General features: G+C 45.8%; 1 protein-coding gene across 1 annotated transcript; it reads left to right on the top strand.

Annotated features, from left to right (window-relative positions):
- The first annotated feature begins 457 nt into the window (after positions 1 to 457).
- Positions 458 to 11,835, top strand: LOC120405576 (T-cell surface glycoprotein CD8 alpha chain-like). Its single transcript, XM_039539215.1, has 6 exons — positions 458 to 532; positions 1,212 to 1,586; positions 2,576 to 2,677; positions 3,132 to 3,248; positions 3,948 to 3,978; positions 9,861 to 11,835. Exons 1-6 carry the CDS (start codon positions 487 to 489, stop codon positions 9,910 to 9,912), a joined length of 723 nt encoding a protein of 240 aa, XP_039395149.1. The 5' UTR covers positions 458 to 486; the 3' UTR covers positions 9,913 to 11,835.
- The last annotated feature ends 3,232 nt before the right edge of the window (positions 11,836 to 15,067 follow it).

Here is a 15,067-nt window from a genome sequence, read left to right as displayed (position 1 = left end):
TAACCTTGGGTCACAACCACCTTGTACTTCCCATATATCTCAATGGGAAGAGGGTTGCAACTAGATCCCAGTTAGATGGGAGGAGAGTTTGAGAGTGGATCCCGGTATGGAAAAAATTGAGAGCCACCCATCTAAAGGATCCAATGCTGCTCCAATCAACATTCGTTTTAGTGAATGGTAAAGGAAAAGTACAGTAGCTGGCAAGAAGACAGATACATGACAGATCGTCCCTGGTTACAATGCAAAGGTGTCTGGCCTTAAATATGGAAAGATAATTGAAACCGATTTTTAAAAATGAATCAAGACTGACTTAGGCATGAATTCTTCTCCTCTGGGTTCATTTAATTTTGGAGGCTGAGAAACTTTCCTACTATGTTTGCTGACATCACATCCTCTCCAAAAAGCACTACGTCCTATCAAGCCAAACCAGCGAATTCATCTTTGCTCTGCTGCGACTTTCTTGAGAACCGTCGGCACAAGGAGATAATGGCCAGATTCGTTTCTTTGCTGGTTTTTCTCGGTCTGAGCTTATGTGAGTACAGAATTGCTATTAAGTGTAACCGCTTTAAGAAGGGTACTTAATAATGGGAGTTTAGGGTGGCCTCTCCAGAGTCATCTGAATGGAGGAGTCAAAATGAATGGGCAAGGAGTCAAAACAAAGATTAAAAAGCAAACAAACCCATCAGATTAATTTTCAGTTTTATATTTTACTTTGTTTCTGTGAGTGAATAGAGAAAATGGCCCAGAGCCTGAGCTCAGTCATGCAGGTGCAGCCAGTGGAGTTACTCCAGATTTACTCCAGCATGACTGAGAGCAGAGTCTGGCCCAAGGATTTTTTTGGGTTCACAAGAGTCAAAACTAATGCATCATTTTAAAAAACTTGTATATGTCAGTGTAACCTGAGCTTTCACCCAGATGGCTTCTCTGCATCAGATGATCTTTGAACTAGGACTCAGGCGATCGCTGAGCACACTGCAGCCCTGAATCCTGGCAGTTGCTGAAATGGATTATCCGAGTCTGCCTGAGAGCGTGTTGGTCCCTTAGCCCTGTGCATGCTCTGGGTGTCTAGGCATGAATCAGCGAGAATGGAGCTTTGAGTGAGGTCTGAGACCCCAGTAAGGAGAATACGGCTTGGGATGGTGCTGAGGACGCTCTCTGTGGATGGGTGTGACTGTGCTGATAACTGTGCTGGGTGGATTTCTCTCCCTCAGGTTGCTGCAGATCCCAGGGCCAGGGAAGCAAAATGAGTGTGAGGCTCCGCAGCGGCGGCAGCCCCCTCGCCCTGGGAGCCAGGGTGGAGCTGGAGTGTGTGTTCTCAGGCCATGGCCTTTCCGACAGCGGCGTGTCCTGGATGCTCCAGCGAAGGGATTCTGCCCCCCAGTTCATCTTGTTCATTACCTCCCTCAACCGGGTGGCGCCGACGGAGAATGGAAAACCACCCGAACGCTTTGAGGCAAAAAAAGAATCCAACATCTACAGACTGACCGTGAAGTCCTTCCAGGAGCAGGACCAGGGCAGTTATTATTGCATCGTCAACCACAACCAGAGGCTGCACTTCAGCTCCGGGAGCCCACTCCACCTGCCAGGTTAGCACCAACCTCACCCCATCTAAGCCCCCTCTGCCTTGGCTGGAGCCCCAGCATTCCCCCTCCCTCCTAGCCCAGCATCATCCTTATCACCCCTCAGACCTGGCCCTTTCTTCCTGTGTGCCCAGGTGGGCAGGTGTCAGGGGTCCCTGCACAGAGCTTCTGCCCAGGACGCCCCTCTCAATGTTTCGCTTTCCCTGAATGTCTCAGCCACGCGGTCTCCTTGCATCTGCCTCACCCACCCTCTGCATCACTCCCCTTCACCTCCACTCACTGCCCGTAACTGCCAGCAGTTGGGTGTCCCTGAGCAGGATGAGGGTTTCCCCGTAAGGTCCTAGTGATCCCTCTCCTTCAGGAGACTGGAGACAATGGGATAGTTGCCTGCTCACTTTCCCCTCCCCGTTCCCAGTCATGGCTCAGCATGGATAATGCCGTAGGAATGGTGCTTAAAACACTGGTATCCCCTTCTATCCAACAAACCCCATCACTGACACCCTTTCTATCCAACCAATCTCTAAACATTAAGAAAATCTTTTAAAAAATCAAACCCCAAACCTTAGCCAAGCAGAGTTTTGACCCCAAAACAGGATAAGTGCCAGAGACTCTGTGACGTCCAGTAGGGGCTTTGCTATTGCTACTGATTTGATGTGGACTGGAAGGCACCCAAATACTATGATGATGGGCAGCAGGATAAAACCAGATTAGATAGATAGATAGATAGATAGATAGATAGATAGATAGATAGATAGATGCATTTACTGCTCTTTAGAGTCTGTTCCAGGACTGGGATTGCCCCAGGAGATCCCTACAGAGTAGCCTTGGCTGGGGAAGGAGTTGCTGTCCACATGGGCTATGGGTACCTGGGGGCCCAGCCTCTATTGGCTCTACTGGGGGAGTGAGTCCTGGAGGGAGGGACAGGGGAGACAGCGAGAGGAGATGAAGGGACAGAGATTGACTTCACTACCTGTTGTTTCCATTCTTGTTTCCAGCTCCCCCCACCACAGCCCCCTCTACGAAGGCAACTACCCCCCAGCCCAGCACCACCGCCGGCACCAAGGAACCCAGGGACTGCAAACACTCCCCGAACACAGGTACCGGCTTTGGGGGAGCCAGAGCCCCCAGCGGCGGGGCTGGCTGTGATTTCACTGCACGTAGCATGGGCTCCCGGGCTCGCGCTGGCGGTCCCGGGCTGGACAGATCCCAAACCCGGATTTGCCGGCCACGTGTTTTCCCTCTGGAGGGAAACCTGGCGGCTCGTTAAACCAGCCCCGCCGATAAATTCAGCGGCTCACACATGAGCACCAGCGCCGTCCTCCCCACTGGGATCGTTGCCGAGTAGCAGAAACGGCTCCCCCGGCTATCGGCCAGCATAGGCCATCTCTGTCTCCACAGCACGTGGTGGAGCCTGCACCTGTCCCTCCCTCCCCTGCACCCAGTGCATCCTGCACCCCCACCCACCGCCTGATCCCTCCTCTCGGAGCGGAGCCGGGGGATCGCTGAAGCTCCTGGGTTACTTTTATTTTTTACGCTGTTTCGTTTCTGCAGCGAAAGCCCCAAAGAAAGGGCTGGATTTATCCTGTGACTTTTACATCTGGGTCCCCTTAGCGAGCGCCTGCCTCCTCCTCCTCATTGCCCTGCTGGCCACCATCATAATGTGTCAAAGTAAGTGACTCCTCTCCATCCGGCTGAGCCAGATACTCCTTAGCTCCCAGGCCAGAGAGCAGCGTTTAACATTATAATATTGTCAGTGATGGTAATGACCCATGGTAAATTGTTCCAATTGTTAATGACTTGCACTGTTAAAATGTACAGTACGCCTTATTTCCAGACTGAATTTGTTTAGCTTTTTACTGAAAAAGTCCTTCTTTTCAGGGTCAGGTCTCAGTTACCTCGGGGTAAATTTGGTTGTGCTCTTCTGGCAATCCATGCTGCTTGCCTATTGTAGAAATAAGCACTGCAAACAAATGTTCACTGGCTTTCCAGATTGGTATCGATCGCAATCAGGAACGTACAGTCAGTGCTCCAGTTCTGAGTTTTAGTCCTGAATAAAAACCGAAGGCTCAATCCTGCAGCCACTAATCACACGAGTGGCTCTTATTCATGGGAGCAATTTCATTGACTTCAATAGGACTATGTGTTGGATAAGGACTACTTGCCTTACTTAAGGGTTGCCCAAAAGAAAACTAAAAGAGACAGTGGCTGGACCAAATCTACAGTAAATATAAACTCAACTCTAGCATGCAGAGGTTGATTTCGGGAGGAGAGGGGGAAATGCCGGTAATGTGTTGCTGCAGCGTCTTTTTTACTGAACAATGACTCGCTCACTAATTCTTTCAACTTCATCTTCTTTTCTTTTAAAAGAAACCAGAAGACGAAGATGCAAATGTAAAAGGTTGGTAAACTTCCATTTGGGGGCATTTTCTCTTGAGTTCAGTGGCTTCTTGCACAGCCTGTTATAAAGTAAATTGATACCACAAGCCAAAAAGTCCCACGCATTGGCCCCCTCACATGCACACAATATTACTTCTGAGGGTTTGTCTGTGTCGTTAAGTCCGGAAAACCAGCCTTAAGGTTCTTGCTTTAACCCTTTCTCCTTTGTTATTATTATATACCATTGAAATACAGTAGCACCCCATAGAGAGTAGGTACTGTACAGACACACAGGAAGACAGTTCATGCCTCAAAGAGTTTGCAGGCTGCAGACTTTGTGGATATGAATTACAGTAGGCCCTTTCATTAGGGGATCACCCAATGTACCTACCAAATGTTACATGTCTCCGTCAAGGATAATAGGGGAAAGTATAGTTTGTTTTTTCCAGCAGGCTTGCTGTCACATTGGCCTGTATTATCTAAGGGCTGCAGGGTGCTGAGCCCTCTGGGCCAGATCCCCAAAAATATTTTAGCACATGCATGATCCTATTGAAGACAGTGGGACTACACACATGCTTAAAGCTGAGCTGTACTTAAATCCTTTCCTGGATCAGGGTCAGAGAACTCAGCTCCTTGAATTTTTGACATCTCAAATGTAAGGCCCATTATCTTGCATTTTTCTGTTCCCAAAACTACTATTGGATTCAAGAGATGCAGGACCTGGACGACGCCGTTGCATTAACATAGGGTTTGGTGCTATTTTTGGATATCATTTCTTTCCCCCTTTTGCAGATCATTGCATGTTTGGTTATTTGAATAAAACGACGGCACATTCAGATAACCGCACTGTGAAATGTACCTGTGAACAGTAAATAAATAAATAGTAATGACAAGTAGCATTCAGGCTCGACCCAACAAGTTCTGTCTGCACAGACTTCATGGACTCTCCACGCACCAGGAGTTTGTAAGGTCACGTTCTTATTGTCCAGCTTCAAAGCTATTACCACCATTAAGTGAGACTTCGCAACATCACTGTGTTGACTAATGGGAAACTGAGGCAGGCAGGTTCAAGTAGCTTTAAATGATTTGCCGAAGGCCCACAGAAGATGTTTTAAACAGGGTCAAGTTGCACTTGTGTGAGCCTCATTTTACACTGTCCCAGTGAGTGCTCACTAGGGATTAGCACTGGTGAAACTACATTGATGCACAAATCTATACAACAGACAAACCCTAAGTGTCTGAGTTGGGATTAGCATATAGACGATCTGGACTTAATAATGCTCAGGGTAGTATTTTCAAACCTCCAGAGCTTTTTCTTTGGCAAATCCAATGTTTGCAGACAAAGCTAAGCTCGCATTCCCCCTTCAGGACCCACATATGTCAGATTTTAAATTTCAGAACAAGCTATTTTTGAGTTACCTAAATGAACAAATTCATCTGAGAAAAATTAATATCAGAAAAATGCTGTTTTTAATATGTCCCTAATACAGAATGGATGGTTACCAGATTGTTAAAACTTGTTAAAAATGAACTCCCTAGGCTGAGATCAAGCATTAGAAATTGCTGCCCAAAGGGTAATGTTTTGTGAAAGGGTTTTAGAATGAAAATGCCTTCTGATCTTTAAATATAACCCTGCTATCACAGCACTGTGACCACATCATAGCAGCTTTACACAGGAACCTAAAAATATATATGCCTCTATTATCTCACTCTATCTCCAGTATGAGATATGTATTGCCTTGCAAAGTGCCATTCTAATCCACTGCAGAGTGTGTGTTACAGGCCCCCTCTGTGCTGATCTACAGAGGATGGAAGTTGTTATGGTCAAGAGCTGAGCGTATAATAGATTTTTTTCAGTTTGGGGGTTGAACTGGCGGGGAAATGGTTCAGGTAGAACCAGAACTGAATTGTTGCTGGTTTTCCTTGCCAAACGAAAAAAAAATGTTTCGGGTCAAATGAAACATTTTGTTCAACCCAAAACAAGGGGTTTTTTTTCTTCAGTTTGGATTGTTTTGGGGGCCTTTTACCCTTTCTTTTTCTAAAAGTTAAATTTCAAAACAAAATGCCATTTTGAAACCATATTTTTCACTTCAACATTTTTGAAAATAGAATTCCAATTGTTTTTGGCCAAAACTATCCACTAACTTTGTCCCTAATTTGCAAATAGTTTTGGTGACCTAAAAAATGCATTTTGTGGTGAAGAAATATTCACTTAGTTCTATTACAGCCCCCAGCTAAAAAGGGCTGATACTTTAGTTCAAGCTATAACAGCTCTTGCTTTTAGCTCTGGATGTCCCCAGTTCAATCCCGGGTGTGTTGGCCAAGAGGTCATCATGCCACGATGTATCTTTTTGCTCTGTGTTGTACAGCACCCGGCACAATGGGGCCTTGGTCCATGACTGGGACTCCTAGGTGCTATTGTAACAACAAATAAAAATATTGCCTGTTTGCCTACCCAAAACTCCCATTGAAATTACTATGCTGTGTTAATATGGGAAAAACCTAACAGCAGAACGATGGAGTGTAGAACCAATAGTGTGAGATTCCAAGTGCCTCAGGAAACAGATTTTCTGTGCATGCCAGAAAAATTATATTTTAATTACTTACATTTCCATTATTTTAAAACTTTTCCCTAAAAATGCTTAGCAAAGCAATTATGCCTTAATCCGTCAAGTTCATCTGTTGATATGTAATTTGTGCACAAAACAAAATCTTGGGAAAATGGGAACAAGTATGTATCCTTTTCCCGGCTCCATTCAAAAACAGCTGAATGGATTGCACTCAAACTTCCCCAGAAATTCACCTGATGGCCGACCAAAGCTTGGAAAGTTTCAGGCCAGAAGGAACATCTTGGAGAATGTTTGAGCTAGGAGCTGTTAAAGGGGAAGTTCCAGTTTTCTTTTTGCAGCGTGAGGCATTTAAACCTTACACTTTACTGTAGTGAATAAAAGGAATATCACAGACATGGATGGGAAATGAGAATTAAAGGCCCTGCCCTGAAAACCTTTATTCACAGGAGTAGTCCTTGCTCTGGTGAGCAGATCACTGATTTCAATAGCAGCTCTTCAGAAGTCGGTGAAATGACTCAGATGATAAAGGACGCTTTTCAACAGGATCTGGCCCCAGGACTGGCACTGGCACCTTCAGGGGTTATTTTTTCCACCGCAAATGATTTTCCAGTGAAAATATGCACTGTACACTGAGCTAGATCTTCAGCTGCTGTAAACAAGCGTACATCCAAAGGCCCTGGAGAGGCGCAGATTTACACTGCTTGAGGATCTGACACACTAGACTTTCCTTTTAGCTGAACCTGATGAAGCAGGTTACTATAGAAGGTGATTCCTGACATTACATTGACAATCCTGGGTCTGATCCTGCGTGTACTGAGCCCTTCCTGCAAGGTGACAAGTGTCTGAAGTGAATGGGGACGGTGGGTGCTAAGCAGGAGGCTGGACCTGTGATCCTTTGCTCACACAAGCAGTCCCAGTGCTTTCGGAGCTACAACTCACATGAGTGAGAAGGATTAGCAGGATCAGGCCGAGATGCTCACCACTTGCCAGCATTTGGCCGCTAGTAGACTTGGAGAGCACAGCAAGAGGGAAGTAGGAGCAGGCTTATTATTTGCTGCCAGCTTTCGTCATAAAGTAAAGTATGATGGTGATTATTTATTTGTACTATTGTAGCATCTAAGCGCCCCAGTCACAAACCAGGACCTCTTTGTGCTAAGTGCTACACAAACAGAGAACATAAAGCCCCAAAGTGCTCACAATCTAGGTATCAGACAGGAGACAACAGATGGATACAGACATACAGGGGAGTACAAGGAACCAATGAGACAATATTGGTCAGCATGACAGGCAGTGGTCTCAGAGCACCAGCAGCCTAACCATTGTCAAGTTTTTTGTAGGCATCACAGCCAGAAAGAGTTTGAAGGAGGGATTTGAAGAAGGATAATGTATTAGTTATGCAGATGTTTCTGGGCAGTTTCTCTCAAGTGTGAGGGGCAGCATGGGAGAAAGCACAAAGGTGCTTGTTTTAAAATTTAACAAGTGGGAGATGGAGGCTGATTTCATGGTCTATCAGAGGCAGCAGTTGATAGGTCATGAGGGGCCTTGAACAGGGCCAGCTCCAGCGTTTTTGCCGCCCCAAGCGGCGAAAAAAACAACAACAAAAAAACGTGATCGGCGGCACTTCGGTGGCAGCTCTACTGCCGTCACTTCTTGGGCAGCAATTCGGCAGCAGGTCCTTCCCTCCGAGAGGGACTGAGGGACCCACCGCCGAGTTGCCGCCGAAGAGCCGGATGTGCCGCCCCTTTCCGTTGGCCGCCCCAAGCACCTGCTTGCTGCGCTGGTGTCTGGAGCCGGCCCTGGCCTTGAAAGTAAAGACAAATAACCTCTTTAGTCTTGGAAGGATTTGATTTTTATCAGTAAATGTCAGTAAACACTGATTTCACCTCACACAAGCAAAACAACAAAAATATATTTCCATAGATAATTGAAATTTACAAATAGGCAAAGTAAGAAAAATGCTGTTTAAGAACTTATTAGAGTCAACATCCTTTAAAAGAATAAGAACATCCTTATTCTTTTGAATTAGGCTTAGTGCAAATGGACTAGCAAAAGAAGAGTAAAAACAGGTATGACTGCTTGAATTAAGGCTATTTACTTGGTATATTTTGACATGTGATGTTGACAATTTGTGTCTTAATGGTTTATAAAGCTTGAACTTTTTGAATCTCAACATCTAATGTCATGAAATAATTGTGTCCCCCATAATTTCCCACAACTGTGAAAATTTAAATAGATAAAAATAGAAAAAAGTCTTAAAACCCATGAATTGTGCAACTGTGAATGTATAAATTGATAAAAAAATTGCTTTAAAATCAATGTTGACATACTCTTTCAAAATTATAAAAAAATAAAAATCAAAGTCTGCCAAGCCTACTTATGTTTGATACAAGACTTCTCTACAAAGTACACATTTCGATCTGTGGTTCTTAAACATTTACATATCTTCCTAAGATCAGAAGCGTCCCAGGGACCACGTGCCCTTTCCCCCTCCAAGTCCAGAAGCCAGACCTGCCTTGCAGAAACCAGGAATCTTAACTACGTGAATAAGCAATAGCAGGACAGTATAGCAAATAAACTCACTCTGACATGGTTGGTACTGACAGCTTAGTTACTTCCCTCTCTTTTTCTTGTGCCTATTTCCTGTTCTCTGTGCAGGACCTTACAGTACATTGTACTGGATTTTCCCCCAGTTGCCTGCAGCCCCCACTGCCCTAATCAATCCAGGTCACTTTGCATTATAGTTCTCTTCTCTGAGTGCTTGTTACTCCTCCAGGCCTGGCACAGCGGACAAATTTGATCATGGTTGTACGTCCTTCAAAAAAGCCACAAGCTAATTCTTGCCATTTTATCAAAAGTCTCATAATATCTAATGTTAAGGTGCTAACTCCAGGAGTCAGGTGATTATGTAAGAGTCTCAGCTTTCAATAAAAAAAAGACATTTCTAGCCCTCATGATTTCAGAGAAATGCCTGAAAACATAACCTGAGTGTATCCCAAAGGCTCAGAAACCAGAGGCAAATAAAAAGAATCCAAAATGCATTATATTTTTTTTAAAATCTCATGTTTTTAAAGGCAGTCGCATGATTACTGGGGCCCTGACTCATGATTTTTGATGTTTGGGATTGGCAATACTATGTCACAAAGAACAATACGAAGCAGCTGTACAGGATCCAGATTGGGGACTGATCTGTTGATCGAAAAGCCTTTGTAAGGTCCTGAAAGAGTTATGGAGTGGGCTACAGCAAGCAGAAGGTGTCACTAGTTGACGACTGGCAGGTGCTTCATCACTTCACATCCAAATAAATTGTAAACATTGCCTTTTCCTCTCTCCTTAGGCCTATGAATGGGAGCAATGGAAAACCCAGCATGCCAAACAGATACGTGTAACGTGACTGAGCCATTTGCATCTGGATCTCCAAACGGGAGCTGTGACTGCATAAACAAACCCTACGTCCATTTCCATTACTCATTCTCGGCCTCACTTTATTTTTTAAATTGTTCTTGTACTCTCTATTCTGTTAATTTTTAAAAGGCAAACTGTTCAAAAAGAGCATATAGATAATGCTGGACACCAGCCACTTTCTACATCAATTCTATTGCCTGGATTTTAAAATGTAGCTCCCTCCAAAATTTTCTTGGTTGGATCTTTCAAGCTGGTCATAAAAAAGCAAAATATGCCAAATAACATAGTCCATAACTCTAGCAAAGCCCCCACTTACTGAAGTCTATGACGCAAATCCTGAGATTTTTATTGTCCTTACTTAAATATATACCAGTTGACTTCAACAGCTAAGTAAAGACCTCAACGTTCAGTCTGTTGGGAATTTTGCCTGCATAAAAACTGAGTAAAGACTGCCAGATTAGGCCTGCCACGACAAAGTGTGTGATCCTGCAGCAACTGAAGTCACTGGTAAAGCTCTCATTCACTTCACCGATGCAGGACTGGGGCCTTCGTGAAGACATTTTTATTTGTGATGCTGTCTACAATGGGGAAAGGAGATAAAATGTATTTAATCTAATGAGCATCCCAATGCCAAGCTAACTGGTAGTGGGGCAATAGCACAGGCTAATTTTAATTTTTTAATTTTAAAATGGGGCAAAAAGCCAGATAACTTTGAACAATCACAGAGTTTAGTATCAACAACTGGCTAAAATCAATGAAACTGTAAAACTTTTAGAAGACATGATGCAGGGTTGAAAGGGCAAATGCTAAAAAGGGCTGTTATTTCTTTTACGGTCCCAAAGACTAAAGATTGCAGGCTCCAGCATTCTGCCCTTACTCAGGTAGACTCTCACTGACTTCAGTGGGAGTTTTGACTGATCAAGGTATGCAGGATTCATCCTATTTCTAGGCACCCACAGGTAAGTGGCAAAAGAGTAAATCCAAGCCCATTCTCCCTTCCGCAAACCAGTGTTTTAAGCACAGAATGAAAGATCTTAGTTTTTTCAACAATGTAGTTGATGTAAATATTTTCTTGCTATAATTGCCATAAAGTTTTTCATTATTTCTGTTCCCAACAATCAGTATAAATACTGTGGAACAATTCAACTATACTTCTAGATATTCTCACTAAAGTACATTTCCTTTTCTTCTTCTTAGCCTCAGAAAAGTTTCCCACCTGTAAAATAATACTTCCGCACCTCGCTGTCATGCTAAACCCAAAATACTTTGGGGTTAAAGGCCTTATAAATCTGTAGATACAAGATGTTGACTGGCAAGAGAGATCTCTTACTATATATTTATACACAAATCAGCCAGGCAAAATATTCCATCTGTATTGGCACTACCACAGTAACACGATCCAAATCCACTTCCAACATCCCAAGTGTCTCTCTTCTTAAACAATGGATCTGGTAGTAAGTGTGGCCCCAATTTAGTAAAGTCCTTAAGCTTGTGCCTATCTCAAGACTTGTGAGTAGTCCCATTCACTAGACCAAGAAATCTTTTTGTGACAGACGTTGAGATGCCATGTAATAATCTATGAATACTGAGATATAATAAAGTTATGAACACTGCATGTGACCTGTTCTGTAAAGGGAAGTTACAGTAGAGTATGGTGGGTTATTGGAATTTCCTGAATGAATGTATCGATCTGACTTAATAGGAGGTTGTGAGAAAAGCAAGCAAGAAAGCAACAAAATAGCTAGAGGTAAGCAACCCTCCCAACAAACACAGGGGTCAGGGAGGGAGGGAGTGTGAGGGGCTATTGTAAAACAATGGCATTCCTCCAGGCCTTAGGCCAGGGGTCGGCAACTTTTCAGAAGTGGGGTGCCGAGTTTTCATTTATTCACTCTAATTTAAGGTTTTGCGCGCCGCTAATACATTTTAATGTTTTTTAGAAGGTCTCTCTTTACAAGTCTATATATTATATAACTAAACTAGTGTTGTATTGTAAAATAAACATGGTTTTCAAAATGTTTAAGAAGCTTCTTTTAAAATTAAATTAAAATGTTGATCTTACGCCACTGGCCCGCTCAGCCTGCTGCTGGTCTGGGGTCCTGGTCACCTAGGCCGGCAGTGGGCTGAGTGGGGCCCGCAGCCGGGACCCCAGCTGGGAAGGGTCTGGCAGCCAGAACCCCAGACCGGCAGCGGGCTGTGCGGGGCCAGCAGCCGGGATCCCAGACCAGCTCAGCCCACTGCCACTCAGGGGTTCCATCCACCGTCTCCTGCCAGCCGGGATCCTGGCTGCCGGACCCACTCAGCCCGCTGCTGGTCTGGGGTCCCAGCCCTGCCCATATACAGTGGGTACCTACCTTCTCCCTGGTTCTGGCCCATTCTCTTCCTCTCTCTGCACTGAGCTGAGGGTGGGAGTGGACCGAGCACAGGGCTGGGGGTGAAGGATCTGGCCAGAATCTAGAATGAGGGAGGGGGCTCAGGGTTGGGGCAGGAGGTTTGGGTGTGGAGGCACTTACCTGGTGTGAGGGGTGCAGGTGGGATGTGAGTGGGGGTGCAGGAGCTCCTGTTTGGTGCTCACGGTGGGGATGGGGATATGCAGGGTGCATAGGATGTGGGGGGTGCAAGAGTCAGGGCAGAGGGCTAGGCACATGTGAGGGGGTGCAGGTGTCAGGGTAGGGGGGCAGGGTATGTGTGGGGGTGCAGAGTCAGGGCTGGGGTCATGGGGGGGTGAAGGAGTCAACAGAGGGTTGGGTGATACAGGGCTCTGTGATACAGGGCTCAGAGCAGGGGCCTGGGTGTGTGTGGGGGTGCAGGGCTCAGGGCAGAGGGCTGGGTGACTGCCCCCCCAGAACCCTCCCCCCAGCTCCTTGTCTCCACTACCCCCTCCTGGGACCCCACCCTCTACCTAAGCCTCCCTGCCCCTTGTCCCCTGACTGCCCCAACCCTTATCCACACCCCCACACCACCCAGACAGAACCCCCTGGACTCCCATGCCTATCTAACCGCTCCCCGCCCCCTGACAGGACCCCCAGAACTCTGGACTCATAACTCCCCCTGCCCCCTACCTGCCCCCTCCAGAGACCCCCACCCCTAACCACCCTCCTGGGATCCCACCCACCCTGCTCCCTGTCCCTTGACTGCCCCCCCCCCGACCCCGGACCCCTTACCATGAGGCTCCCAGCTAATCTGGAGCTATGCACAGCCCTGCCCTGCCCTGCCCTGCCCTGCCCCTCAGAGTGCTGCACGTGAGGCGGCAGGGCTCCAGGGGAAGGTGGGGGAAGGCAAAGGAGGGACCGGCGGCTTGCTGCGCTCGGCCGGACGCTCCAGCCAGGGAGCACAGACCCTTCAGCTTGCCGCGTTGGCAGGATTTTTAATGGCATGCGGAGTCCCAGCAGGCAGCCACATGCCATTAAAAAACAGCTCACGTGCCATCTTTGGCACGCATGCCATAGGTTGCCAACCCCTGCCCTAGGCCAAAGTGACATAGCTGTTCTGCTATCAAAGGGCTAAGTTAAATAAATAAATAAATAAAGTCCAGCAGCTCACTGCATCCAAAACAGCTCAGATTTCTTTTAATAGAAAAGTTATTTTTCAAATCAGAACTTTCATACACCCTCAGGAGAAGAAGGAAGATCAATTGTCAGCATATGTGACAGACACAGGGAGAGGTTCTGTGGAGGAGTCTGAAAGATTAGGATCTTTCCCCAGATCCAGCGAATGGTAAGCCTTAGGGAAAGACAGGCTAGCATGTAGGGTGCTGATGGTTTTAAGATTTGTTTTCTCTGAAAGTCTTTTGTACTAAATAAATAATACATTGCTTGATGAATGCTGCCTGGTCACTAGTTATCACTGTCATTGCTCTAGAGGAGATGGAACTGCAGGCACTGAGGATAAATCAAACCTGCCGAGGTAACCATGGTTGATCAGAGGGGACTTCAGAGTGGGAGAATCACATGATTGCATACCAAGAGAGGTGATGGTGTGAGGCCCAAGACCTGAGAGGGGTGCATGTGACGAGACCAGAAGGAGTCAGAGGTGCAGTTAGCTCAATAACTTGGACAACTTTGTTACACAATGCATAACTAATCTGTGGAACTCATTGCCACAAGATATTATTGAAGAAGCCAAAAGCATAGCAAGATTAAAAAAAGAACTAGACATTATATATATATATATATATATATATATATATATAGTTATATATAGTTAGTTATATAGTTATATATATACTTATATTGCAGTAGCACCCAGGGGTGGCTCCAGGCCCCAGCACGCCAAGCGCATGCTTGGAGTGGCATGCTGCGAGGGGCGCTTTGCCAGTCGCCGGGAGGGTGGCAGGCAGGGAGCCTTCGGCAGCATGCCTGCGGAGGGTCCGCTGGTCCTGCGGCTTCACCACGGCTTCAGTGGAGCCGTGGGACCAGCGGACCCTCCGCAGGCACACCTGTGGGAGATCCAACGGAGCCACAGGACCGGTGACCGGCAGAGCGCGCCCCGCGGCATGCCGCTGTGCTTGTGGCGGCGAAATGTCTAGAGCCGGCCCCGGTAGCACCTAGAGGCTCCATTTGTTAAATGCTCTACCTACACATCATAAGAGACAGTCCCTTCCCTAGAATTTATAGTCTACATATACAAAGGGTAAGAAGGGCAATAGAGGCACAGAGAGGGGAAATGACTTGCCCAAGGTCACAGAGCAGGTCAGCGGCAAAGCTGGGAGTAGCACCCAGGTTTCCTTACGCCCAAGTAGTATATGGCTTGATAGTATTCATCACCATGTATTTTTGACAGGTTTCACACCACATTTAGGGCTTATGTTTCGTCCCCATTTCTGCTGGTGTCGAGGTTTGGCACCATCAGCCATTTTGAAAAAAAAAATATTTTTTATGTTTGAACAGTGGGAATGTTGTATGCTTGTACTTTGATACATTTGGTTGATTGCTTAGAGAAAAGAGTTGAAAGAATAGAGTGAGAGCTTAAAGATTTTAAAAAGAAAGCTTTGGTAAGGTGTAGAGGGAAAAGAAAAGAGATTTTTGGTGAGGTTGAGTAAGGAGAGATGATTTTAAAGGCCTAGTTTTGCATGTTATTAAAGAATAGAAAGAGAGAACTTTTAAAAAATAAAGATATTTGTTTTTAAAGGGTTAGTTGGAA

Source organism: Mauremys reevesii, linkage group 5 (genome assembly GCF_016161935.1).
Source record: "Mauremys reevesii isolate NIE-2019 linkage group 5, ASM1616193v1, whole genome shotgun sequence".
Lineage (NCBI taxonomy): Eukaryota > Metazoa > Chordata > Testudines > Geoemydidae > Mauremys > Mauremys reevesii.
Note: the sequence above shows the minus strand (reverse complement) of the source record. Positions and strands in the feature narration are given on the sequence as shown.